General features: G+C 41.4%; 2 protein-coding genes across 4 annotated transcripts in view; one reads left to right on the top strand and one right to left on the bottom strand.

The window, feature by feature from the left end:
• Positions 1–25,826, bottom strand: part of LOC119660763 (ATP-binding cassette sub-family G member 1) — a 221,887-nt gene that overhangs the window by 149,989 nt on the left and 46,072 nt on the right. For 2 of the 3 annotated variants that reach the window (XM_038069531.1, XM_038069536.1), the window contains exon 1: positions 18,946–19,778. The exons of the other annotated variant lie outside the window; for it this stretch is intronic. The gene's annotated coding sequence lies outside the window, so the exon portion shown is untranslated. Of the gene's footprint in view, positions 1–18,945; positions 19,779–25,826 lie in introns of those variants that run through there. 3 annotated transcript variants of the gene reach the window in all.
• Positions 16,745–17,194, top strand: LOC119646439. Its single transcript, XM_038046893.1, has one exon. It carries the CDS (start codon positions 16,745–16,747, stop codon positions 17,192–17,194), a length of 450 nt encoding a protein of 149 aa, XP_037902821.1.

The following is a 25,826-nucleotide window of genomic DNA, read 5'->3' as shown; positions in this document are numbered from 1 at the left end:
GACTGCCCATTTATTTAGTCTGATCTATTCTTAGAATGACCACACAATAGGATGTGGATAATTGGCGTGCGTGCCTAAATCAAAATTATAAGCTCACAATATTCATTATTACTCATATTGTGCAAAGCGTGTATGTAACTATCACACATTGTGGTAGGCTGGGGCTGGGGTTAGTGTTGTGAGATAAAAGTCGGTCATATCATATAAGCATTGAGGCTAGCATTAACTTGGAATTAGTCACGGGTGGGTGCTCAACTCAGAGGAAGAGTTATAATTATTGTAATCACTTCCAACTACTCATTACTATAAATGAGATTACATAAGAATGATAATTGGAGATGACTAGTAAATAAAAATACAACAAAATGAATTTATTGCCTGTCTGTTAGGACCAATTTGTTGAGAATCTGAAGAATCTATTGTTACGAATTTGATGGGAACATGGGAACTGCATATCAATTATAATAATGAACTAGTGACTAAAATGACTTAAATTACAAAAAACCCGGCGTAATGGCTACCACATACTTCGATAATGGTTTTGGAATTCTTAGAGAAAGGAGGAGCTATATAAGAGAAAATGCTTGGTTACTCTTGTAGAACGTGCACCATTTTCATGAAGACATTATCTAGATATCAAAAGGGACGATTCTTTGCCCGAAGATACGAAAACGAAATACTTCTGAGTTATCCCAGAATTTTTAGCATGGCGGTATCTTATAAAACAGCAACCTTGCGAAAAGTAAATCTGTCTTCAAGAGATAAGTAAGAAATAGACACAGATACCTCTCGCTGCGAAAAAGGCTTCGTTAGAATCAATTCCTATTTTCAGAGCTTCTGCACTACCATATGATGGATTCGACGTGGGGTACATATAAGAATTACAACTTCTGTCGTTTCTTCTTTTCTGTTTTTTTTCTTGTATTATCAACAGTTGTTGGTGTTTCGACAAACAACTGAAATTGAAACCTTAACATGGATAATCCACCGGGTAATTCCCTTTTTTGGGCGACGGTAGGCGCTTAAGAAACAATTTTCTGAGGTCACAGCTTATGGAAGCGCCTACAGAATTGTGATGAGACGGCTGAGAGGCCGGTTATCCCTACAAATCGCGTGTTCTGCTCTCTTGTTGAAAATTATCCAGTGGTTATTCCCCAGCAAGAGAGGAGAACTGACACATTTCCGAGATCTCTGAATGTGACGACAATTCCCACAGTAACCACGGACGACGTGTGGGAGATCTACTGCAGAATAGGTGACAACAAAGCTCCGAGCTTTTACGGCATACCGAACAGAGCTCTTAACAATACTAATAATCGTTGGCGCAACAATCCACATTGGATCAGGGCCTTGAAGTGTTAGAGTACTTCATTCAAAACCGTAACCGTACACAACAGAAAACTGTAGGAGGCAATGTGGTCAGCATTCCGCCCGCCCTAGATTATTACCTTAATTTGATTCAGGTACTGATTCACAGCTGAGTCGACTGATATCCAACGTCAAATCACAATAGAAATTCCACTGCCACCAGTGAGATTTGAACGACGACCTTTCGTACGACAGCCTTGTGCTCTAACTACTCCGCTATCCGGACAGAGCTTGTCGCAGCATCCAGACCGGGCATATTCGCTGAATTGTTCGAAGCTTGCATGCTCGAGGGTGGTAGACGCCTTTATTGCTACCTAAAGCTAGTAAACTTCCAGGTGAACCATCCTCCTATAGACCCATATGCCGTCTAGACACGATGGGGGAAATGTTGGAGTGGGTAATTTACAACAAATTACTCCCCATCGTTGAAAGCCAAGGGGGACTTTCAGATCGGCAATTTGGGTTCCGTAAAGTCAGATCAACCATTGATGCCATCAAAATGGTTACTGACTTAGCCGAAAATTCACGGACGGTGGTACATCAGCAAATATTGCGTGGTTGTGAGCCGGGACGTGAGAACTACATTTAATTTGGCCATTGGAACCTTATATAAAAGTCCCTGCCGACCACTGGTTTTCCCACTGATCTCGCAACTATTGACGATACTTACCTGCGAGAACGGACGCTTTGGTATAACATCGATGAAGGACCCATGGAGTATTATGTCTCAGCGGGTGTTTGACAGGGCTCCGATAGGGCCCACTACTGTGGAACGGCCATAGACATGTAGAGATTTAGATTTGGTGGATTCCTGCCCGAGGAGGCCAAATCAGTCTTGCCTTTTGAAACGGACGGATATACTGTCTATGCTAAGTATACATTCTCCAATCAGATACCAATTAAGTCTCGTACGGATAGACGCTGAGACAATTGTAGACAGTGAGATTGCAGATGGACTAGTGAATAGGAAGCTGGCCATGACCGTTAGAAAAGCGTAAAGTTGCGGAAGCTGTCAGCCAGTTAAACTTTTAAAATAGAAGGAGAAGCAAAAATTATTTGAATATCCAAGGACCGATGTACAATGATAGTAGTCATTTTTACTAGGCAATACTTGATAGAGAAACACGCTTATACGCTACGGCTAATACCTGAGTAATTAGGAGAAATACCTGAAGTCGGTAGTTGGAAGCTAATAGATCCAAGGGGAACAGATGGGACCATATTTCTCTTACAACCTAAAACAAAGGAAAACAGCATATGAGAAGTGATAAGGAACAGTTGTTGGTAATATGTATAATACGCAAAGTAATTCGTTCTTCTGAAAACCTTATGTTTCGAAAAAGAAGTCAAACCGAACTTCGAAAGCCTACTTGCCCCTATTACTTGTTTCGATTTTCCCTAGATTAAGGATTACCATCTATTCAATGTACGGGAAGCATTGCAGTTACAATGCTTATTGGAAGGAGAAGCTATATAGGTAAGTATGTTTCACTAATACTATGGTACGCCATTTTGATGCCACGAATTCCTAAAACCGTGACAGATGCGAGGAGGAAGAGGGGAGCAAAATCCAGAATCTAGCCGATCCAGATCTTTAGAGTCAGCACGTGGCATTCATGAAAAATTACAACACTCACAACCAGATTTCTTTAACATCGCAAAAGAATTTGGTTGATTTTAAGTAGAACACGCATAGTGCAGGAGAAACATCCCTAGCACAAATGTCACCAAGTCGATAGCGTACGCCACCATCTCGCCCCTTTTATTCAGTATCCGTCGGATTTCATCCATCACTATCAACCAGAGCACTAATCACTGCTGCCCCGCTAATCACTGCTCTGATCGAGTGGCTACCTCCCACGTTACATTGGATTATATGGGTTCTCAACACAGATATTATCTATTGATTAGGACAACTCTCCAATCCTATTCTGATTAGAGTCCCGTTAATGGCTCTAGCACTTTCGTTCTTGAATGCTCTAGATCTAAAACGGTAACGATTTTATATTGTTTGTAGTGTAGTGACCGGTCAACCTTGCTAGTTACTCCGGGAGTTGCGGTATTTGTGGATTTGCCTTTGAGGTACCAGTGTTGTGGATGCCATGTGGGTGTCCAGAACGCACTCTACGCTCTTCAACAGGTGACCTCCCCAAGGTCCAGAATGCGCTCTATGCCCTTCAAGAGCCAGTATATCACTGAGTCTCGCAGAATCACTGTTACTCTCAACGTTTTGACAATACTCCAGGCAAAACCGATTCTTGGCATTCATGATGACCAACTTAAAGACGTGGGAGGAACTACAGTTGTTCACTACTCTGGAAATGGTCCGGATGGCTCAAGTGATTCGAGCGGTGAGATGTCATCGCAGAAGGTCGCGGTTCAAATCTTATTGGTGGCAAAGCGGTTTGTTATAGTGACTGGATGTCAGATACCAGTCGACTCAGTATCTGAGTCAAATCGGAGTAATAATCTCGGGCGAGCGCAATGCTAGCCACATTGTATCCTACTGTGAACTGTAGTGTACCGTCACGGTCTTAAACGAAGTGCTCTAACATACTTCAAGGTCTGATCCAATATGAACTGTTGCATCAATGGTTACTATTATTATCAAAATGGTAATTTTCCCGTAAATTATATCATTATCCAACTTAATGCTTGTGCAAACAACGAAAATATGGGACCCTAAATAAAATTCCATTAAACCTTTTTAACGGTTTTTTCTTGTAGTAATTTCAAGTAGAGGAAGAATACATATACATATGAGCACTAAAACAACACAATGTAACCATGGTCGAAAAATCGCACCAAATCCACTTTAGCTACTGTGTACGAAACGAATGGCACGAACATAGTTTACAGAACTTCGCCCTGATATAATGATTTCCGGGAAAATGAAATCAGTCACTGAAAAATACAATTAAATAGAGCGAAAACCATTTAGCTATTGATGTGATTTGCATTAATCCATATGCAATCGCTTTTGCTTGGTGTGAACAACATGAAGAGGTGACACGCGAAAGGGTTCAGATAGTAGCAATGAGCGCATATCAGTTTAATAAAAGTGTTAATTCTACTCTATATATAGGATCTACATAGTTATAATTTACCTATACTTTCTATACTAACACTCGTTTACATTAAAAGGGTTGGGTAAATTCAAAAGCTTTATCACAACTTTCGAAATTCGATCTAAAACATTGGTTCAAGACAAAATCTCTTCCCTATATCACCAACCATAACCACCATAACCAACTTTTTATAACACATCTAGAATTATCTCAGGAAGAGGTCAAATGCAATTTCCCCAAACTTTTTAACTGCTTTCCGTACTGAAATAAAAAATGGAGATAACCCAAACAACCAACAGTTGATGCCAAATTCGGAAAGTTTTTTCATGACATTGACCCACATTTCCCATTTTTATCACAATGGACAACAGATAAAATGTTGGAAGCCCACATTGAGCTCTCGGCTTTCGAAGAGTGTTTAAAAGAAAGCAAAGAAATCTATAAATATCCAGTAAAAAATTTAAAAATGCTAATGAATAAGGGCGTACTCGACTTAGATTAACTCTCCAGCGTCATCAGCAGAAATACACACATTCAAGGTTTCTAGTTCAAATGAATCATTTCTAGTGATTTCTTATCTTTCAATGGCATTCGCTAATATGTTTTTGTTTTAACAACTTGCGCACCATATTAGCGATTGTGGTTTGTTTTCTATTCAGAACAAAAAAAAATATTAACAAAGAACGCTTTGTGTTTTACAGGGTAGCACCAGTAACTCATGTAAATTTAGTGCCTTCATAATTTTCTTTTGAAAGTATCCATGTAGTTGCAACGATATTGGTTAGGGTATTTGTGTGTATTAGGTATCTTAAACGGTGTGGTAACGCAATAAGATAGGAGGGTTACCAAATAAAGATCTAACGACAATTAACATTCGATTGAGAGGCTCTAAACAACCGCTGTGGCTATAAAGCTATTCTTGCTCCTAGAAGGGGGTTCGTTTCTTATCTGCACAATGAAAAAAAATCTTTAAGTATCTTTGTCTGCCACTTGAACAGACCCGGTACTGTCATGCACTCCGACATATATCCATATTATCATATAATACATCATATGCCAATAGTACCACACAATTTATTATTGTTCCCACAGTCCTTGTCTGATTCAACTAAAAAATTACATGTGGTAGTCATACCGCTCCTGGGTTTAACGCCTATCAACGAGAAAATAGCCGTTGTAACTCGAGGAGCATGTATTGGGGAATGTGCAAAATCGTCAATTCCTTCAGTGCAGGAACCTGAAACTTTTGAAATAGGATCTTACTATAGAGTTAGTTCTAATTAACTTTTCAAGTTCAGTTTCAAATTTTTTTTTCAAAATTTTAAGCGAATCAATCTCTACAATCGGCAGTATCGCTTATTAAACGATAAAAATTAACAAAAGCATTTCTTTCTTTCAATCATAATAATAAAATGCTCCCAAACCCGCTTATGAAAGAAGGAGGATCTTTTGATACAGAGGTGCCTCAGGGGGTAGATGAGAAAAATGCAGAAAATTTCTAGTTTTGTCAATTACTCACTTAGGAAGCAATCAGTAAACCTGGAAGTTAGGTATAAAATGCAAATCCATCCATCATTCGGTACGAATCACTGGCGGGGGCTATCTGACTTCGTGACTTGATCGAGCTCCCGTAATGGACAGCACGGGGTCGAAACCGATAATCGTGGGGTGATTCAACATGGAATAAAGTGGACTGACGAAATGAACCTCTTTATCATCCACTTCTCATATGTAACAACGGTGGAATCAGATACACCATCCTATCACTCCTTATCGCATCAAAGATTCGTCGCCCGTTTCCCACAATATGCATCTTTGACTGTGCAGCAAGCTGTGGACTGGCACCGCTTCATTACTTGCTGCGGAACCATCCCAGCCGTCATCAGGGAGCGTGTTCGACTTGACGTAATCGCCAGAACTGGTGACCATTCGATTGGGACAGAGGTAGCAGCATCAACAACACTAGGACACATTACGGGCAAGGGTTTCAGTACTCGACGAAACACACTCCTTCACCATCCGGATGAAGTCTCCGCAGAAGTTCCGGACGGATGCCGAAGAGAGAATTCTCGGAAATGGATTCTTTTCGTAGACTATTCCCGGGCTCTACGCATCTCTGCAACTTCGATCACTTGTGTATTGCAATGTAGTTGCGGCTATCGGATTGCACGGTTCGAAGATTCACTTTCGTGTTATTGGCTGAAGAGATCCACCGTGGATAATTTATCCCGCTAGGCTCAAATCAGCACCGGAAATGTCAGCAGACGGGTGAAAAACAAATTGTAGAGGGTTTACTGGAACTATACCATTCGCACAGTGGGAATACGTCGATATTTCGGTATGGCGAAAGTTCAGACGTATTCACAATTCTACGTATGCGTGAAACTAGCGGAGTTTTTTTTTTTTTTTTAAATCACTCAACAAAAGTCAACAGAACATACAAACAGTACAGATGTCCGTAACAGAAGCACAACAATATTGGGGTGCAATTTGGAGGCCACCCGGCTAGCATGATGAGTTGATTACCGCCGCCAAAGACAACCACCGAATTTTGTGGAAGTTGATAAAGAGGAGGTTCGATGAGCCATAAACCGCTCGAAGAGGGCACTGGCATGGAGCGGGGCATACTCTCTGGTACAAAAAGCTCGCCAGTACACATGGTCGGTCTGGCACATAACCTTAATCAGATTATTAGTCGGCTCAAGGAACTTCCTTTCTCTTTGCGGGGATTACCTTATCCCTAAGGAGGATACGGTGCAGAAACCGGAAGACACAAGACCGATTGCTTGGTTCTCAACCCTCTACAAGTCCACAACGTCTGCTACCAGCGGAAGGGTGAATGTGTACCTCGAGGGCAACAATATTTTATCCGCGAAGCAGAATGATTGCCGAGTTAGAACAAGGGGTTGCAAAGAGCAACTCACTATTGACTCGGTAATTGTAGGACCCGGATAGCTGAGTGGTTAGAACACAAGGAAGGAAAGTCGCGGTTCAAATTTCACTGGTGGCAGCGGTATTTGTATCGTGATTTGTCGTCGGATACCAGTCAACTCAGCTGTGAATGAGTACCTGAGTCAAATCAGGGTAATAATCTCGGACAAGCGCAATGCTGACCACATTGCCTCCTATAGTGTACTATAGTGTACCGTTACGGTCTTGATTAAAGTGCTCTAACACACTTCAAGGCCCTGATCCAATATGGATTGTTGTGCCAACGATTATTAACATTATAATTGTAGGACTCGAAACTAGAACAACGAAACCTCTTTAGTTTCTGTACCGATCCTTATAAAGCTTTGGCTGTGTCCCGCATACCTGGCTAATCGATGTGCTACGTCTGGATTGATCCCAAACTAATAAAGTTTTTAGCAACAGTCATGACAGACTGGCATACCACCCTTTCAGTGCACTAATTTGAAGGAGAGCCCATCCGCATAAAGAAATATAAAATATTGTCTACGTGTTAAATTCGAGCTAATCCTACTTATATGACATCAAGTTGTATATTTAGATATCTGTTGCGAATATGTCCTGCCACGATATTCGGAGGGAATTGGATTAAACAAGTGTCGAATCGCTATCCGCAAAGGCCATCATGAGCCCTATGCCGGACATAGCGTTGGTGACCTCCACATCCAAGTTATGTCCAAGATAGACTTCTGCTAGTACTTAGGAATTCTGCAAAGAACCCATACTCTAGTTGGTTTTTTGAAATGCTGCCGTGTTTGAATTCCTGCGACGTGTGAAGCTGGTGCTGAAATCGCATCTCCCGGGGAATAATAAAATAAGCGCACTAAATGTATTCGCTATCTCTTCTCTGGAATATACATTCTGAATATTACAGTGGACGGCGACCGAGAAAACGGCTAGCGGTGAATACGAACTTCTATGACCAAATTCCGAATGTATGATATCATATCATCCAGCTTCTACCGTGGAGTGAATGAACCTTTAGTTTGTTACTGATGTAATCCAATAGTAATAGTAATTCAATATTAGGTTCTGCTACCACTTCTGTTACAACTAGTTTCTTCCCCAATAAAATCATTCTGTCATATCGAGATCTGAACTGAGTGGAGGACGCCGGTGGCGTCATCTGCCCGCTCGTATTCGCAACATTCGAAATAAATTTCGAATGCCGCGAATCCTGCGGCGCCACAAACCTGCCATACACCACTCGAATTTATAAAAAGCTCATAATGAAAGAGCTGGTAGAAATAACCAGTGCAGAATGTGTGGTTCAATATTAAAGACGTTGGACCATCTCATTTGTTCGTGCACTGTTATGACGCCGGTGCAATACATGAACAGTCATAATGTTGGATGCATCAAAACCTTACACACAAGCATTAGCGCATCACGGGAACATGTTCGGTTCACCGATATTAACCACAGGCTGCCATCCTACATAGCAGCAGCATTGAATACATGAAGAAGAAGGTGAGCCACTGAATCGGGAAATTAAAGAAATTTGGTGCCTCGAGAAGGTAGTTGCAATTTTCATAGTATTGTCAACTACAGGTATTATACTCAAATCTCTTACATCTTCCCTAGTTGTCCAAGGACTCTCACATAATCTGGTTCAAATCATGCAGAAATAGTAGTAGTGCACCAGCAATCAATGTAGGCAGCATTGCGCTCACCCATGGTTATTACCCAGATTTGACTTATTTTTATCCGACTTTCAGTCACAATACAAATATCCCTGCCGCCAATAAGATTCCAGCAGAACCGAACATTACAACAGGATAATGCTCTAAACCTTCATCAATTCAGACACTTCTTTTTAGATGGTTCGTATTCATGGCACCGCCGTTTTTTCCAAAATATATATAGCAAGGTAATCGGTTATGGTTACATACATAAGTACTATTGACAGTGCCAAGTGCAGTTTTTGTCACATCAAATACTACTTTAGTACATCATCTTACTCCAAGGGTGGCTCCAAAATGCCACGCAGCATGATACCATGAACGTATTGCATCAAAGAATTTGTCAGTATACATACGAATACATACGAATTATATCCAAAATCCGCCCATTAACTGGCCTCCAAAAGTTGAATTTCACCTGCGACTTACTCGGATTTAGAAAACTATGTATGTCTGTATAAATAAACCGAAGAGAACTGACTCGTGCGCTGAAGGAAACACAGTAAATCTAACGCTCGTGAAATGATCATGAATGATACCACTCACAAGGCAATCAGTAACTGAAAGACTTCAACAAAATATTTGTTACCGAAATTTCAAAACATATCACTTGAAACTATCGAGAAAACTTCAAACACTAAAAGATCCTTCAACTGAAATGTGAATTATTAATGTCAAAAGACAAAATTCAACGCACTCTCACTGCGTTGTCACCGCGTACAAACAAAGATATATTCATGGTCCAAAACCTATCTCAAAAGCGAAACACGTAATTCTTTCTGAACATATTGATGCTGCTTCATGTTTTGTGTACATTCAGAACCGTAAATATCTCGTCCCTTTGCTCAATTTTGTCCCTTCTTCGATGCAACGAGTTTTGGATGGAAACAGCTGCCATGAAGCCCAAGTGGTGCTGGCCGCTTGTATCCTACGTTGAATGAGTCCTCATGTTAAGGGAGTGCCAGTCGATAGCAACAGCAATGGAACCTCGGGCTACACAAAAGGTAGGAGTGTACGGATAGAGTGAAACAAATCGGAAACTGGAAGCTCGAGTATGGAAGGTTTTGTGGATTTCCTATGAAAGAATATTTAAAGGCAAGATGGTTTCATTTGTATATAGCTCATAGTGTATATCCATTATTGCATTGTCAGACTTTTTACTTCAATGTGATCCTGACAATTTCTGCCTTAAGGTGTATTAATTTCAGGCCAAGGAGGGAGTTTTGACTAATTTTAGTTTTTTCAATAATAGCCAGATTTCCACTAAACTTTCCAGTATGGTACTCCATCCCTACAGTTGAAGTTTGCAATGAACTTAGGAAAAAAATAGTAGCATACTATTATTAACTTTATTTGAAGAGATATCGAGATGAAGAGCATTTTGAGTCCTAGGCATCATATATAACTAACACTAGATTTTTCGGTCGGGTGGAGTCTGAAAATGAGTACTCTCTTACCCCCGAAATTCTGCGCTTCATTACTGATATTAAAACTAAGTTTACTTCGGAAAGTACTAATCATGGCCTTTCATTTGATATCCCATATACTTATATTCGAAGAAGAAAGTTTACATCCCCCTTAAACTCAATGCAGAACAATGTTATTTGCAAAGAATTTCACAAGAGTAGATGTACCCGTTTCAGAGAAAAAGGGGTATGACAAGCAGACAGATAAAAGCGTAGATAAACACGCAGACAGATTGAGGTGATTTAATAAGGATTTATTTTTAATAGAACCTTAAATAATCGGAGGATTGAGGATTGGAATTGACGACTGAAGGGGTCTACAGCGATCAAATATGCCGCGATGTCTCGCCCTTAACTACGATAGTTTCGAAATTAATATACCAGGCAGTTAATTTTCGGCGGGAAACAATTTATGCTTTCGTCATGACATGGAGCAAGGATATCCACAACAAACCGCCAGCTGTTAGCATCTACGTCTATTGTACGTCAATTGCAATTTGTCCAAACACTACACGGTTGATATCCCGAAAATTGGTAGGATTTATTATTGCTCGGATTTCTTGTGGAATTGCGTTCCTGTTGTACTATCAGGCATCTCTCTCCTTCTTTTTGTCTACCACTATATCGAACAGAAGATGAACCTTCAAAAATCTTATAGGTTTATTTTGAATCTATTTCAACTAAGATCCCGTCAAATATCAAAACTGGATCTGTGCACCGCACAAACTATCATCGAATTAGGCTGTGTTTATTTTTATCTTACAATATAACATGTTGGAAAATTTGAGATTCCGTTTGCGATCAAATAAACATTGACTCGAAACAATCTCGACTTTATGTTAATGGTGTGATATCTCCATTTCGGATAAGACAGTGCAGCGTCCGTCCGACAATCTGTGCCACCGTCGCCAGCAACAGCGCTTCCTAAATATAGGAACTGTTCGACATCCTCCATATTCTACCTATGAATGCAAATACGAACTGTAGGCTGAACAATCAGGCATAGTATGTTAGTGTTGTTGGCATTTTCATTTCGGCATTGACACAGTGTTCACTATGTGACACAGCAAGATTGTCAAGCCTCTTTAACCTGGCCCTGGAGAAAGTGATCCGTGATGCTGAGGTAAATGCAAGAGGTACGATCCTCTTCAAGTCCACCCAACTACTGGCCTATGCTGACGATATCGACATCATGGGAAGAACCACCCGAGACGTACAAACTGCCTTCATCCAGATCGAGCAGGCGGCGCGAGATTTTGGGCTGCACATCAATGAAGGCAAGACAAAATACAACAACATCAAACCGCACTGGTCAAACACAAACACGAAGAAGAATAAGGATAGGAGAATACAACTTTGAGACCGTTGACAATTTCTCCTATCTAAGGTCGAAAATCACAACCGATAACAACTACGATGATGAACTCCGCGCACGGTTGTTGTCAGCCAACAGAGCCTATTTCAGCTTACAAAGACTGTTCCGCTCGAAACGTCTCACCATAGGGTCAAAGCTCTTACTGTACAAGACTATGATCTTGCCAGTCCGCATGAATTCCTCGGAGACTTGGGTTCTTAGCAAGAAAAATTGCGAACTCTTGGCCGCGTTCGAGAAGATCTGATTGAATCCTCCGAAGAATTTTTGGCCCCCCACATGAGGATCGACGATTCCGCAGCCTACACAATAACGAAATCTATGAGCGGTACCATGACCGTCTGGTTGTGGATAAAATCCGGCTAAACAGGTTACGGTGGGCGGGTCACTTAATCCGTATAGATGAGGATGATCCCACCCGGAAAGTCTATAAGGGCAATATCTATGGTAGAAAAAGAAGACGAGGCAGACCCTGCCTAAGATGGAGTGATGGCGTAGGTCAGGACGCCAGACAGCTTTTAGGGATATCGAATTGGTGGACCTCGGCGCAAAACTGGGATGTCTGGAGTTCCTTATTAAGGCAGGTCTAGACCGGATACCGGTTGTTGCGCCGTTGATGATGATGAAGATTGTCAAGCACATATGAGTAGAGAGGAGGTATTATCTAAAATGTTTACCAAGCACGATTAGTTTTGTCTTAATGTCCCGTCAAAAATCTATATGCCTGAAGGGCCCACAGGCATTAATAACATTGACGTTACATGTGTAAATACTAAAGCATTTTATGCAACGTAAGTGTCCCTATTGAGATCGTCCTGTTCAATGTGAAGTGGAATCTAAGTGTCCATCCGCATAACCACATAAATGATTTCTTGAATGCGATTCGCTGAAGTCAACAAGTCGGGAAACCGGAAGCTTCAGGTATGAAAGGTTTTGTGTATTTCTTTTATAATGAGATTTAAGTGTGCATTTGTCCCAGTAGTATATAACACGTAATATATGCATATATAATATTATGTGAGAATATCCACTTTCAAGTGATATTGACATTCAAAGTCTTGAATTTGCACAGAAGCGACCTATAATAACTTTGATAGTAATAGTGTGATTTCCACCAAATCTGGTAGGATCATGCTCTATGCTGCAGCCTACATTGCTTCAAAATTTCGTGATTCTAGGAGTAACTTAAGGGGGGGTTTGCAGCCAATTACTTAAAATTATAACAATGTACTATTATTAACTTTATTTGAACAGGTATCGGTATGGAGGGTATTTCGAAGCCTAGGCGCCATATAGTGGCAGCCTTTTGACTTTTTCCAGATTTTTCGGTTAAGTAGTTTCTGAGAATGGGTCCGTTAAAGAAATGATCACTTTCAACCCCCCGCACTTCCCACCTTTCCAATAAATGTCAAAACTAAGACCAGCTTCGAAAAGTACTAACCAAGACCTTTAATTTGATATCTCACATGACTATATTTGATGAAAAAAAAATTTACACCCCCCTTTTGCATGTATGGGGACCCCCTCTTAAATTCGACGTAAAAGGATGCAACTCACTATATACGTGAGCGTTCACAGTTCCCACCTTCTCATCAAATTTCGTGTCAATCGCTATAACCGTCTCAGAGAAAAATGCGTATGACGGACAGACAGACAGTAAACCAACTTTAATGAGGTTTTGTGTTTACACAAAATCTGGGAAAGAAATTTCAAAGAGCGCCTCGTCGGAGGCCTATCTTTGTTGTTAAAAAAGTGAACGTAGAACTTATATTGACGTAGTGTGATGTCTGGACTGTTAACGAGAACTGAGTTTTCAATGTGCTCTGGTCATCGCGCTGAAGGGGTGGAGGAAATGCTATGAGATTGGGGAAAGCATGGCCATGATCGCATATGGAAAGTCATTTGGCTAATGGTTATCCCGAAATCTAAAGACAACTGGTTCGAATCTGAAGAATGCTTGCCAGGATATACTGAGAGTTTCTACACCGATGGCTTAAAAGCAGAACAGAGTTCAGGAGCAGGAAAAGTGGTATTTTTCATTGGGACAATATGCAACGGTCTTTCAGACTGAAGTGTATGCGATTCAAAAGACACCCACCTAGGTAATTGACAAGCGGTTGCAGTAGTGTTTTGATCAGTTCAAACATCGTATCGGAATGTAGAAACCGATTAAATTCTATTTCTAAGTTCAATACGGTGGAACTATTCTAAGGTAGAAGGGAATAAAATTTCAGATGCCTTAGCAAAAGAGGATTCAATTTCACCCATACCCGAGCCGGTTTCAACAATTAAGCAATTAGAGTTTCAATGGCATTGGCTAATAATACATTCTAAACTGGGAACAAGCTTTACATAATGGCAGGTGGCAAAGTCTTTATGCTGCTGAATGCACTGCTAAAGAAGCTCGTTGCCGAGTTTACCCTGTCGAAATCAGCAAGACTTGCAGAAGCATTGTGGTCATTCTGACCAGCCGTAATTTACTATATTCAGAACAGGGATTGTCCAAGATGATGCGCGTTTATCCCGTAATGAGGAAGCGGGAGCTACGGAATATTTTCAACAGACATCAGATTTTGGTGCTGATGTGCTCCAACTGCAGCGGGTAACACCACATCCAGTAACAGAAATCCTGCGATACATAAAAGAATCTGAGAATCTAGTACAATGGACCACTAGGGTCTGAGTGCTCAGAGGGTTTGCCTCTCTTCCGCCTGACACGCACTTGACTGGAATGGAATCACTGGTAATGTATACAAAGCCGTCTGGCAAGCCATGTCATCTAATATCTAGTATTTGTATGAGGAGAATCTTGGACGACTGTCAGAGAAATTGTGCTCACCAGAGAAGTATAAGATTAAAGCTTGGTCGTTCAAGGACCTATCTCTTCTTCCGCTCTTTGGCAAAGTCCTGAAGACAACTATGGTCCAGCGACTGGAGATGGTGACAGGTCCACGAATAATACCTTAACGTAAAAAAATTTGTAATCCATTTTCCAAGCAATTACGTTCTTATCATCGCAGAACACATATATACTTGTGCCCGAACCTGATCGAACTCCGGTCATGTTTGGCGTGAAAAGAGGTATATATGTGAGAATTTTTGTTGAGTCTTTTATGGGCTCCCTCTGTTAAGTGTATTTATGATGCCAGCGGGGGGCAGCAATGTGTTCTACGCTTGTCAGCGTGGTGCCTTTTTGGAGTGCTTTCACACTCACACGCTTTTTACCCACGTTATGCAGGTACTCTTGGCTTTTCTTCCTTTCGAACGACAACTAGTCCAGAGTGCCACGGTGTACAGGTACGGTAAGAGAATAATAATATTGTACATAGTAATCAGGTGAAGGAACTAAGACTCCTTGCGATCAAAAGATTGTTGGATATGAGAGTCACATCTAAATGGCAAGGTAGATGAGGTGGAAAAAGTAAAGATCGGATTACATATGAGCAGGTCAAATGTGGCCCTGCAAGAGGGAACTCTATTTTGGACTTTGAGCTTGAGGTAGGCTTTCCACTGACTTGTCATGGTAGCTTAAATGAGGTTCTCTTCTTACAGACCCTGGTTTTGGTCTGGGTTCTGTTTTTGTGGAGCAGTCCGAGGAATCGTTACTGATCCTCCGAGTTTGTCCGACAAACTCTCCGATTCAAAATCTAAGCGTCATAAGCGTTCATGTATTGAATAGTATCTTTATCGTAAGCTAATGCCTTGTTGGTAGAGAAACGCTGCGACGCGCTAATGAATAGATGTGAACGCCTTCTAACGGCAAAGGAAATTTTTCGACGCGGCTTCGACTGCAACATGAGCGGCGAATGGTCATAGTTCCCAGGATAGACAGCCAGAAGTTGTGGCAATATTTTGTATTAATGTTGTCCTATGATGTCCGTACGATGCAATATAGAGCTGTTTCGTGCTCAATACGTGAAATTTCGCTTTACAACTGCGATACCATACCGCCTCATTCTGGCAGAGATGTTAGATAGGCCACTGATAATCTGCATTCAATATAAGCAGCTACCGCGGGGGCTTTTGATTGCAGTTAGTATGTAAATCAGTGTCCGAAAAGGACCATGGGATTAGAACTTCAAGCAGAGTAGTACTTTTCCGATTACTAAAGGACTGCCATAATTCGATTTTGATCCTCTGCTTTCTGCTTTTTACTTATCCCTTTTTTCCCAGTGCGAATTTCTGGATAGTTTACTAACGTCAATGAATCCCATTTAAGTGATATTGAGCCAATAATGTGCCAAAACGAATATGTCAAAATTGTTAGAGGCGTGTAGTACTATCATAGAGCGATATCGAATGCTTGTCGCATTGATATGGACTTTAGGCCGACAGATCTGACTTTTTAGGTGATCAAACATAGTCGTTTTCTACAAACATTAGGTGACATATAGCAAGTTGGAAAGCGGAAGCTGGGCGAAAGGTTTCGTTTGTTTCCTCTGTTAGTATATTTGACAGCAGGACTATCCCATTTGTATGTGGTCCATAATGTGTATATTGAGCATATCATACTACTCACTGGTGTGACATTCAGTATTTTGGGGTGCAGTGAATTTGCACGGAAAAAACAACTTTGAGCAACTGTAACTTTATCAATAATAGTACGATTTTGATCAAACTTGGCGATATTTTTCTTCATATTGTACTGCAAATTTTGTCTCTAGGTTTAAGTTGTTTAGCCAATTTCCCAAAAACAATTTAATTTGAGTAGCTATTGAAACAGAGAGTATTTTGAGACCTGAACACCGTATAGAGGCGATTTTATGATTTTTTTTTTCAGATGTTTTGGTTGGGTAGCCTTTGAAAATTGGTGTGTACATGCTGCAAGGTGCTGATGAATATAATCGAACTACGACTGAGATAGTATACAACATCATCGGGGAATACCAAGGTGACTTCAGATCCGAACAGTCAACAACGGATCAGATGTTCGCAGTTAAGCAAGAGCTTGAAAAGTCCTGGAAATATAAGATCGTTATGTGCCAACTGTTCGTTGACTTCTCTCAAGCGTACGATAGTGTAAATCGCAATTATTTGCACAAAGTAATGATTGAGTTAAAAAGTCCACTGAAGCTAATCCGGCTAGTGAAGGCCACAATGATTAACAGCGAAGGTCAGGTGAAAATCCAAAATGAACTGACACAAAGCCTTTCTATAGTGTCAGAACTTAAGCGAGGGGTGGCCTTACCTCCACCCTCTTTAACTTCGTGCTCGAATGCATCATCGGGAAAGTGGCCTCAATTAATACCAGAGGTATGTTACGGATAAAATTCACGCAACCGGTGTCGTACGCATACGACGCGGATATTCTTGCCCGATCGACGCTGCGTGCGAAGGAAGTGTTCGAGCAATTCGAATCAGCAGCGAGTAAAGTGGGCCTCAGGTTCAAGGAATGAAAATACATAACCCAAACTTAGAAACGGCAGGCCACATCGAACGAATGCACAAGGGAAGGATTCTGAAACGAGTGTTGAAAGATGGGAGCTGATGCTAGCCGACTAAAAGGGAAGCCAAGGAAACGTTGGGCGGACTTAGTGGGCGCAGATTGCAGATCAATTTTAAAATTTTCCAACTGGAGGACGCGATCCTTGAATCGAGATAATTGGAGGCGATGCTTCCGAGAAGCCAAGATTTGGGCTGTAGCGTCATCGCAGAAGAAGAACTTTTGAGAATGGATCTGTTAAATAAATCATCGTTTTCGACCCTCGTTGCTATCAATGTCAAAACTAAGGCTAGCTTCGATCTTCGAGACCTTTCATTCTATAGCCAACATGACTATATTCGTTGGACACACCCCCCTTTTGCGTGTATGGAGGACCCCCTTAAACTCAACGTAGCCAGTCACAATTCCCATATTCTTACCGAATTTGACGTCAATCGTTTCTGAGAAAAGCGCGTGTGACAGACAGATGGACAGATATGGAACCGATTTGAATCAGATTTTGTTTTACAAACAAAATGCCAAAAATGAGACGCGAGCAAAAGAGCTTATCATTTTGAACCTTGAATGCATTTAACATCACAATGCAGTAAGTGAGTTGAACAGGGGGGTTGATATCTTTTTGATTAGATTTTAAGCTAGAAGATTAAAATTATCAGATTTCCATAATTTTTGTGAGCTTAACAATTGTAGCATATCCTGGTCATGTTTATCAGGTGACACCATTTACGTCAGTTAGATCCCCTTCAGTGAAATCACTGTGGGTACCAAAAAACCAAACGTCACGTTCACAAGAATTTTGAAAAAGAATAGAATTTCATATAATTTATACATTTTTTGCAGTTCATTGCTTCAACGAAAAACTTCTCACTCACTTAGTTTGAAATCTATACTTTAAGCGAAAATAATTGAATCGAATGAGTTCAAACGAAACTCGTAGCTTCTTCAATGCTAGTCTAATTTGCAAATTCAATTAAGCTGATTTTTTTAACGATAAAATTAACACATTGGTAGGACAAAGTTCGTTGTTTGTGTAGTAAATGCCAATAAATAATAGAATAACCACTAGGTAAGTAAGAAACATTTTGAATGTTAATGCTCCATAGATAAAATCTGCAGTATTCGGTCCTGTCACATACCCTCTAAGAGGAGACTGACAATCACTATGAAACAAAATTATTTATATATGTTTTTGGGTATTTAGTGCCAGAAAAATAAAAATATTATGAATATTGGGGGTTTTGTACTCTCTAGGTCTACAATCATTCCAAAGTTCTCTTCTGGATTAACCCTTATGGCAATCAACCTGTAAGTTCTGGATGATTTAGGGCTTTAAGGATTCTTTAATGTAAGGTACATATATGTGGGCAGTCTTATGCAGTACCACACTGTCTTAAATAAAGATAAAAATCTTGCCTTGACGAAATCAAAGTCTATTCTACTCTGACGTGCTATGATTCCAATATAAATTATCACTTCTCTGTCGCTAAATAAAATTAGGAATCATATCGTGATCAACTGTGACTTTTCTAACTTATTTACTTTCACAAAGTCAAAATTAAAAATGAATATCACTCACCAAACAAGAACTTTTCCTTTACTCCTCCAGAAGAACCAAAAATGATTGTAATTTAAAATAACACAATTGTATAATACTTGGAACAAATTTGCAACTTATTTTCAGTAACCTTGTTTGTAAACACGGTACGTAAACCGAAATCTAAACACAAAAACTGATCTTGAACTTGCCAAGGTACTACTAGTGACCGAGCGCGAAATTACCAGCACCAAACCAATTAGCCCGAAATGGTAGATTAATCATGGATGCAAATCACCACCATCAGCGGCACCACAGCACAATATGAATAAAATTTACATGTAAGCGTAATCCGCTTGGATCATTCTTGTTATCGGAACGTGCGTCCATTCAATTTTCCATGATTTTCCATAATAATTTAAAAAAAAATCGAAAACACGATGGTCGGAAAATTATGAAGCCGCCCGGACAAAAATTTCAAACTAAGAAAACATCAAAGGGAACCATGCACTTAATACCCGAATTAGTCGAAATCAGGAAAATATTAAACGACAGAAAAGATAAAGTTGCGAACGATATAACCAACGGCAAGCGGAGGAGATAAGCCAGTTACGGGATTACAGCTGTTTCCCGCAATCCGTCCACATTGAGTAACTTGGCGAAACTAAACACTGGAATTACTTCCGCGGAACTTTTAAATTGCGTCTAGATCGCTTAGTAACTTCGCGGGTATCAGTTGGGCGATCTTGCCTATATTCAGCGCGATCTTCTGCTGGCACAAGGGCTGGAAGATGAAGAATGTACTGCAACTGTAACCAGCGTGATGTTCACAACGCGACCAGTGATCGTACACTTTTGAGTCCAGACACTGAGCAGAGTGAACGCTAGCCACTCTAGCTGGGTTGCAAGTAGCGTCGATCCGATCTAGCAACATCGGAGATCACTAACCAGACAGTAGTCGCTTGGTTAAATGGTCACTGAATGTTGATGTACAGAGGAAGCCAATGTAGTGGGAAAAGATGAGTAGATTCGCGTGGTTTGAAGTTTAAAGCAGACTTTCTAACAAAAGAATTGGAGTGATTATCGTTTCCTCTGTTCGTTTTTCCCGTATGTTTCACCAATTAATTATTTGAAAGCGATATATACTTATCTTTAAATTGAATTGCTGCATAAAATGTTAGAAGTTATCTACCAAACAAATACCGAAGGACGAAAGATGCTACTGAAAAAAAACTGCGCAATCTAATTGTTGTAGAGGACTTACACAGTTTCCAAGAAAATATGAATACTGATTACTAGCATCAAGGAAGAACGGATTGTTAGGATGGGTAATGATCCTGAAACAGGCGAAACGTTTCCAATAAGACAAACAATGAAAAAATACCTGAACCTATAATAATATAGACATGTAGTATTTTAGAAAATATTTCTCAATTTATCAATGCCACAAAGACTAGCCAGCCTTATCAAAGTGGTAACAAAACATGCCATAGGATGCTTTGATGGGGAACTGCTAAAAGAAAGTCATAGACTGGTCCTGTTTCACTCAATTTTTTTTCACGATATATAACATGATTGACGCACTTACATGGAAAATGTTCCGGAGATCCCGCTTCCTCATTACAGCATGGACAGTTATCATTTTGGAAAATCCTTGCTCTGAATATATGTCCAGCTAGTAAATTCCTGCCCAGTCATAATGCCCACAATATATCTGAAAGCCCTCAACAGGATAAACTTTGGGGTATGTTTGTTTGATTCCGACAGAAAAGAATTGGCTTGTCTAGCAGCATTTATGCTCTGCTACCTGTTATTGAAGCTTGTCCCCAATATTTTATAACACTATTAACCAATGGAGTGTCATCATCAGAATCATCATCAACGAAGCAACAACCGGTATCCGCTCTAGGCCTGCGTTAATAAGGAATTCCAGGCTAAACCGTCCATCCTCATGTAGAGGGCCGAAGATTCTTCGGAGGATTCTTCTCTCAATCGCGGCCAAGAGCTCGCAACTTTTTTTGCTAAGAACCCAAGTCACCGAGGAATACGTAAGGACTGGCAAGATCATAGCCGGGTATAGTAAAAACTTTAATCCTATGATGAGACGTTTCGAGCGAAATAGTTGTTGTAAGCTGAAATAGGCTCTGTTGGCAGCCATCCACCGTGCCCGGATTTCGTCGCTATAAATATTATCGGTTGTGATTTTCGAACCTACATAGGAGAAATTTTCAACGGTCTCAAAGTTGTAGTCTCCTATCTTCATTGTTCTCGTTTGACCAGTGTCATTCGATGCTGTTCGTTCTTTTGGTTTTAGAGCTGACGTTGCCGCCATGTACTTCGTCTTGCCTTCATTGATGTGCAGCCCAAAATCTCGCACCGCCTGCTCGATCTGGATGAAGGTAGACGGTATATCTAGGGTTATTCTTCCCATGATGTCGATATCGTCAGCATAGGCCAGTAGTTGGGTGGACTTGAAGAGGATGGTGTCTTTCGCATTTACATCGGCATCATGAATCACTTTCTCCAGGGTCAGATAGGTCATCCCCTTGTCTTAGACCGTTGTTGATGTTGATTGGTCTCGAAAGTGATCCCACGCTACCCAATAAAACAGGCACGATCACCCCCAATGACAGTGACTTGCCCAGAAATGAACGATTTAAATACCTCGGATCAATACTATCACCTGTATCCGGATAGCTGAGTGGTTAGAGCACAAGGCTGTCGTACGGAAGGTTGTGGTTCAAATCTCCCTGGCGGCAGTGGAATTTGTATCGTGATTTGACGTTGGATACCAGTCGACTCAGCTGTGAATGAGTACCTGAGTCAAATCAGGGTAATAATCTCGAGCGAGCTTAATGCTGACCACATTGCCTCCTACCGTGTTCTGCAGTGTACCGTTACGGTCTTGAATGAAGTGCTCTAACACACTTCAAGGCCCTGATCCAACACGGATTGTTGTACCAACGATTATTTCCCGAGTTATCACAATCTCGGCAGATGCCGGATTTTACCTAATACCTGCGCTAAGTGCTTAGCATTTAGGCTCGGACGATCCTACCTACTTAAAAACTAAAGAGGCGCTAGTGGTGATAGCCAGTGATAGGTTAATGGGAGAATCCGTCGAGAACTCTCCGCAACATCGAGCACGTATGCAGAATGGTGTACTTCTGCATGGTTCGAACCAGACTGTCCGAAAGTCCCAGGACATCAAGGGAAGCCGTGAAGGATTTAGGGACAATACCTGTAGCTGACAATATTATTGGAACTACCACCACCCGCTCGAGACGCCAAATTTCTTTGATTTCCCGAGCCAATGGCTCATAGTCCACCTTCTTCGCCACGTATTTCCGTTCAATGTTGCTATTATGGGGGATAGCAAGCATAGCAATAATATACGCGGAACGACCCATCTTGTCAACTAACAGTACGTCAGGCTTGTTATGTGCGGTATGTCGATCAGTCAGAACTTGCCGGTCCCAATACATGTTGTAAGCAGAACTATCAAGTACTGCTTTCGGCTCATATCGGTAAACCGGAAATGTTCCCGTAATCAGCCCATGCTTGTATGCAAGGTTTTGATGAATAATCTTACATACAGCATTATGCCTGCTGATGTATTGCACCGGTATCATAACAGTACAACCAGAAATGAGATGGTCCAACGTCTCTAACGCCGAACCATACATTCTGCACTGGTCGTTCTCCACCCGTTCTTTCATGATGAGCTTTTTATAAGCTCGGGCGGCGACCACGCCGTCCGGAATGGGACACATGAACCCCTCCGTCTCAGCAAAGAGCTCCCCAGAACACAGCCATATGGTCGACAAATGCAAATCGACAAATGGCTTCCAAAGACAATTCACGTGTTTATCGTGCATTGCCTTCAACTTCCGTTCATCGATCCGCTCTTGGTCCGACTGCACCCCATTCAGAGGATTGAAAGATCGATTCTTCAAGTTAAGTGGAGTCAGCCCACAGTCTGTCTTACAGACAGCCGCATGCAAGAACTGGTCTTTGCTATAAAAATAAGCGCACAGCGAGTCGACTTGGCGATGATATTGTGCCGCCACGTCAACCACGCCCCTACCTCCGACGTCACGAGGCAGGTTCATCCGCTCCATGACACACTTTGGATGATGCATTCGGAATTTGGACATAGTTGTCCGTATCCGCCGCTGGATGTTTTCCAAATCGGTCTTCGTCCACGGCAATTATTATTATTATATTATTATTATTATTAACAAATCCCTTTATGGCCGTGTATAGTTTTACCCCTATGCAACCATAAGCGGCTTTAAAGTCGATGGAAAGATAGTACAAGTGATGTCCATATTCCAACAGTTTTTCCATCGCTTGCCGCACAAAGAAAATCCAATGATTTTCTGGGCGTATGGAGCTATCCGGCCTAGCAAGATAGCGAAGAATAACTTATAGATGGTACTTACAAACGTGTTGATATCCCCTTTCTTATGTATGAAACAGATAATGCCTCGTTGCCAGTCGTCAGGCACTGATTCGCTATCCCACACTTTGAGCATCAGTTGATGAACCACTTGGTGTAATTGATCGCCTCCATATTTAACCAATTCTATCGGCTCCTGGTGACTTATTGTTTTTAAGCCGATGAATTGCACGGACTGTTTCTTCTATACTTGGTGGTGGCAGTATTTGTCCGTCGTCTTCAGTTGGCGGATATCTGCGTTCTGCAAGAAACCCGATGGTCTGGTGCCAAAAGCTCCGAAATTGAACGCGTACGCGGTAAAAGTGGCTAAAAACTATTCTATTTCGGCAGCCCACACACTCAATATGGTGTTTACATTGCCATCTCGAAGGGTTTCCGTGGTGCTATTAAAGAAATCGAACGATTTGATGATCGGCGGATGAAACTCACCATTATATCAGTTGATCGCACTATTCACTTCTTCACCGCGTACGCACAATAGACAGGTCGACCTGATGCCGAGAAAGATACCTTCTGGCAACTTCTCGATGAAAAGACTTGTCACGTGACCGCTGATGACTATATCATCATTGAAACCGGCCTTAATGGTCATGTAGATGAAAAGGCTGACGGCAAGAGATGCCATGGGGGAAAGGGGTTCGAAGCGCGCAATCAAGGGGCGAGCGTATAATTGATTTTGCAGACACCCATGACCTTTTACTTATGAATACATGGCTCATCAAACGATTGTCTCATCTTCCTACATTTTATAGTGGGAAAAGTAAAACGCAAATTAACTATAATCTCACACTCTCGACATTTTACCATTGTCACTGATTGCAAAGCCGTTCCTTACGAGACCATCGCACCTCAACATCGGCCATTAATTGCCCTCTTGCGAATTAAGCCACCGATAAAACAGCGTGAAGAACGCACTGGCCTGCCGTGCATTAAATGGTGGCGATTTCGTGAAAAGTCTCATTAACGTCCACGCTCCTACAAAGAAGACTGTATAGTCGGAGAAGGATACTTTCTACGAGGCAGTAGAACGAACCCTTGAAACCTGTCTCAGATATGACATCAAAATCATACTTGGGGATTTTAACAGCCATGTAGGGAAGGAGCCCGTATTCAGGCGATACGTTGGCTCCCATAGCTTACATCATATACAAATGATAACGGACTACGGATTATTCAATTAGCAGTGTCACACGAAATGGTTGTTGGAAGTACCTGTTTTGCGCGGAAAGCGGTTCACAAACATACATGGGCCTCTCCTGACGGGACCACTTTCAACCAAATTGACCACGGGTTGGTCGAACGCCACCACCTCTCAGCCTTGATGAATGTCAGAACATATAGGGGGGCCAATATAGACTCAGATAACTATCTCGTTGGCATGGTACTCTGAGCTCAAATAACAGCACCACTCAGAATCCCCTCAGACAGTCAGGTGAGAGTTAACACTGAAGTCATTCACAACATAGGCCCCCGCAAGAGGGAAGTGTATGCCGCAATAACCGCAGTCACCGCAGGAGATGAAGCACCAACAAATGATCTTCACAATCACCTGAAGAACGTTATCATAAATACGACCACAAACATACTTGCCCCCAGCCGCAAAAATAGTCCGAACGGCTGGTTTGACGATAACTGTAAGCTAATGCATTCTCAAAGGACGCGGACACGCGCGAAGACTTATCACGAACTCACGACAAAATATATGGTGGCAACGTCAGCACCGAAGACGAATCAACCAACAACATCAAACCGCACTGGTCACACACGAAGAAGAATAAGGATAGGAGAATACAACTTTGAAACCGTTGACAATTTCTCCTATCGAAAATCACAACCGATAACAACTACGATGATGAAATCCGCGCACGGTTGTTGTCAGCTAACCGGCCCATTTCAGCTTACAAAGGCTGTTCCGCTCGAAACGTCTCAGCATAGGGTCAAAGCTCTTACTGTACAAGACTATGATCTTGCCAGTCCTTATGAATTCCTCGGAGACTTAGATTCTTAGCAAAAAAAACTGCAAACTCTTGGCCGCATTTGAGACAAGAAACCTCCGAAGAATTTTTGGCCCCCTACATGAGGATGGACAATTCCGTAGCTTACATAACGACGAAACCTATTAGCGATACCACGAACGGTTGTGGATGAAAACCGGCTCAACAAGTTACGGTGGGCGGGTCACTTAATCCATATGGATGAGAATGGTCCAGCCCGGAAAATCTATAACGGCAATATCTATGGTAGAAAAAGAAGACGAGGCAGACGCTGCCTGGAATGGAGCGTAAGTCAGGACGCCAGACAGCTTTTAGGGACATCGAATTGGAGGAATTCGCCGCAAAACCGGGATGTTTGGAGTTCCTTATTAAGGCAGGCCTAGATAGATACCGGTTGTTGCGCCGTTGATGATGATGATGATGATATACGAAAAGTAAGTAATAATGACACATTATTCTAACGCATT

The sequence above is a fragment of the Hermetia illucens genome, chromosome 1, assembly GCF_905115235.1.
Source record: "Hermetia illucens chromosome 1, iHerIll2.2.curated.20191125, whole genome shotgun sequence".
In the NCBI taxonomy this organism is placed as follows: domain Eukaryota; kingdom Metazoa; phylum Arthropoda; class Insecta; order Diptera; family Stratiomyidae; genus Hermetia; species Hermetia illucens.
Note: the sequence above shows the minus strand (reverse complement) of the source record. Positions and strands in the feature narration are given on the sequence as shown.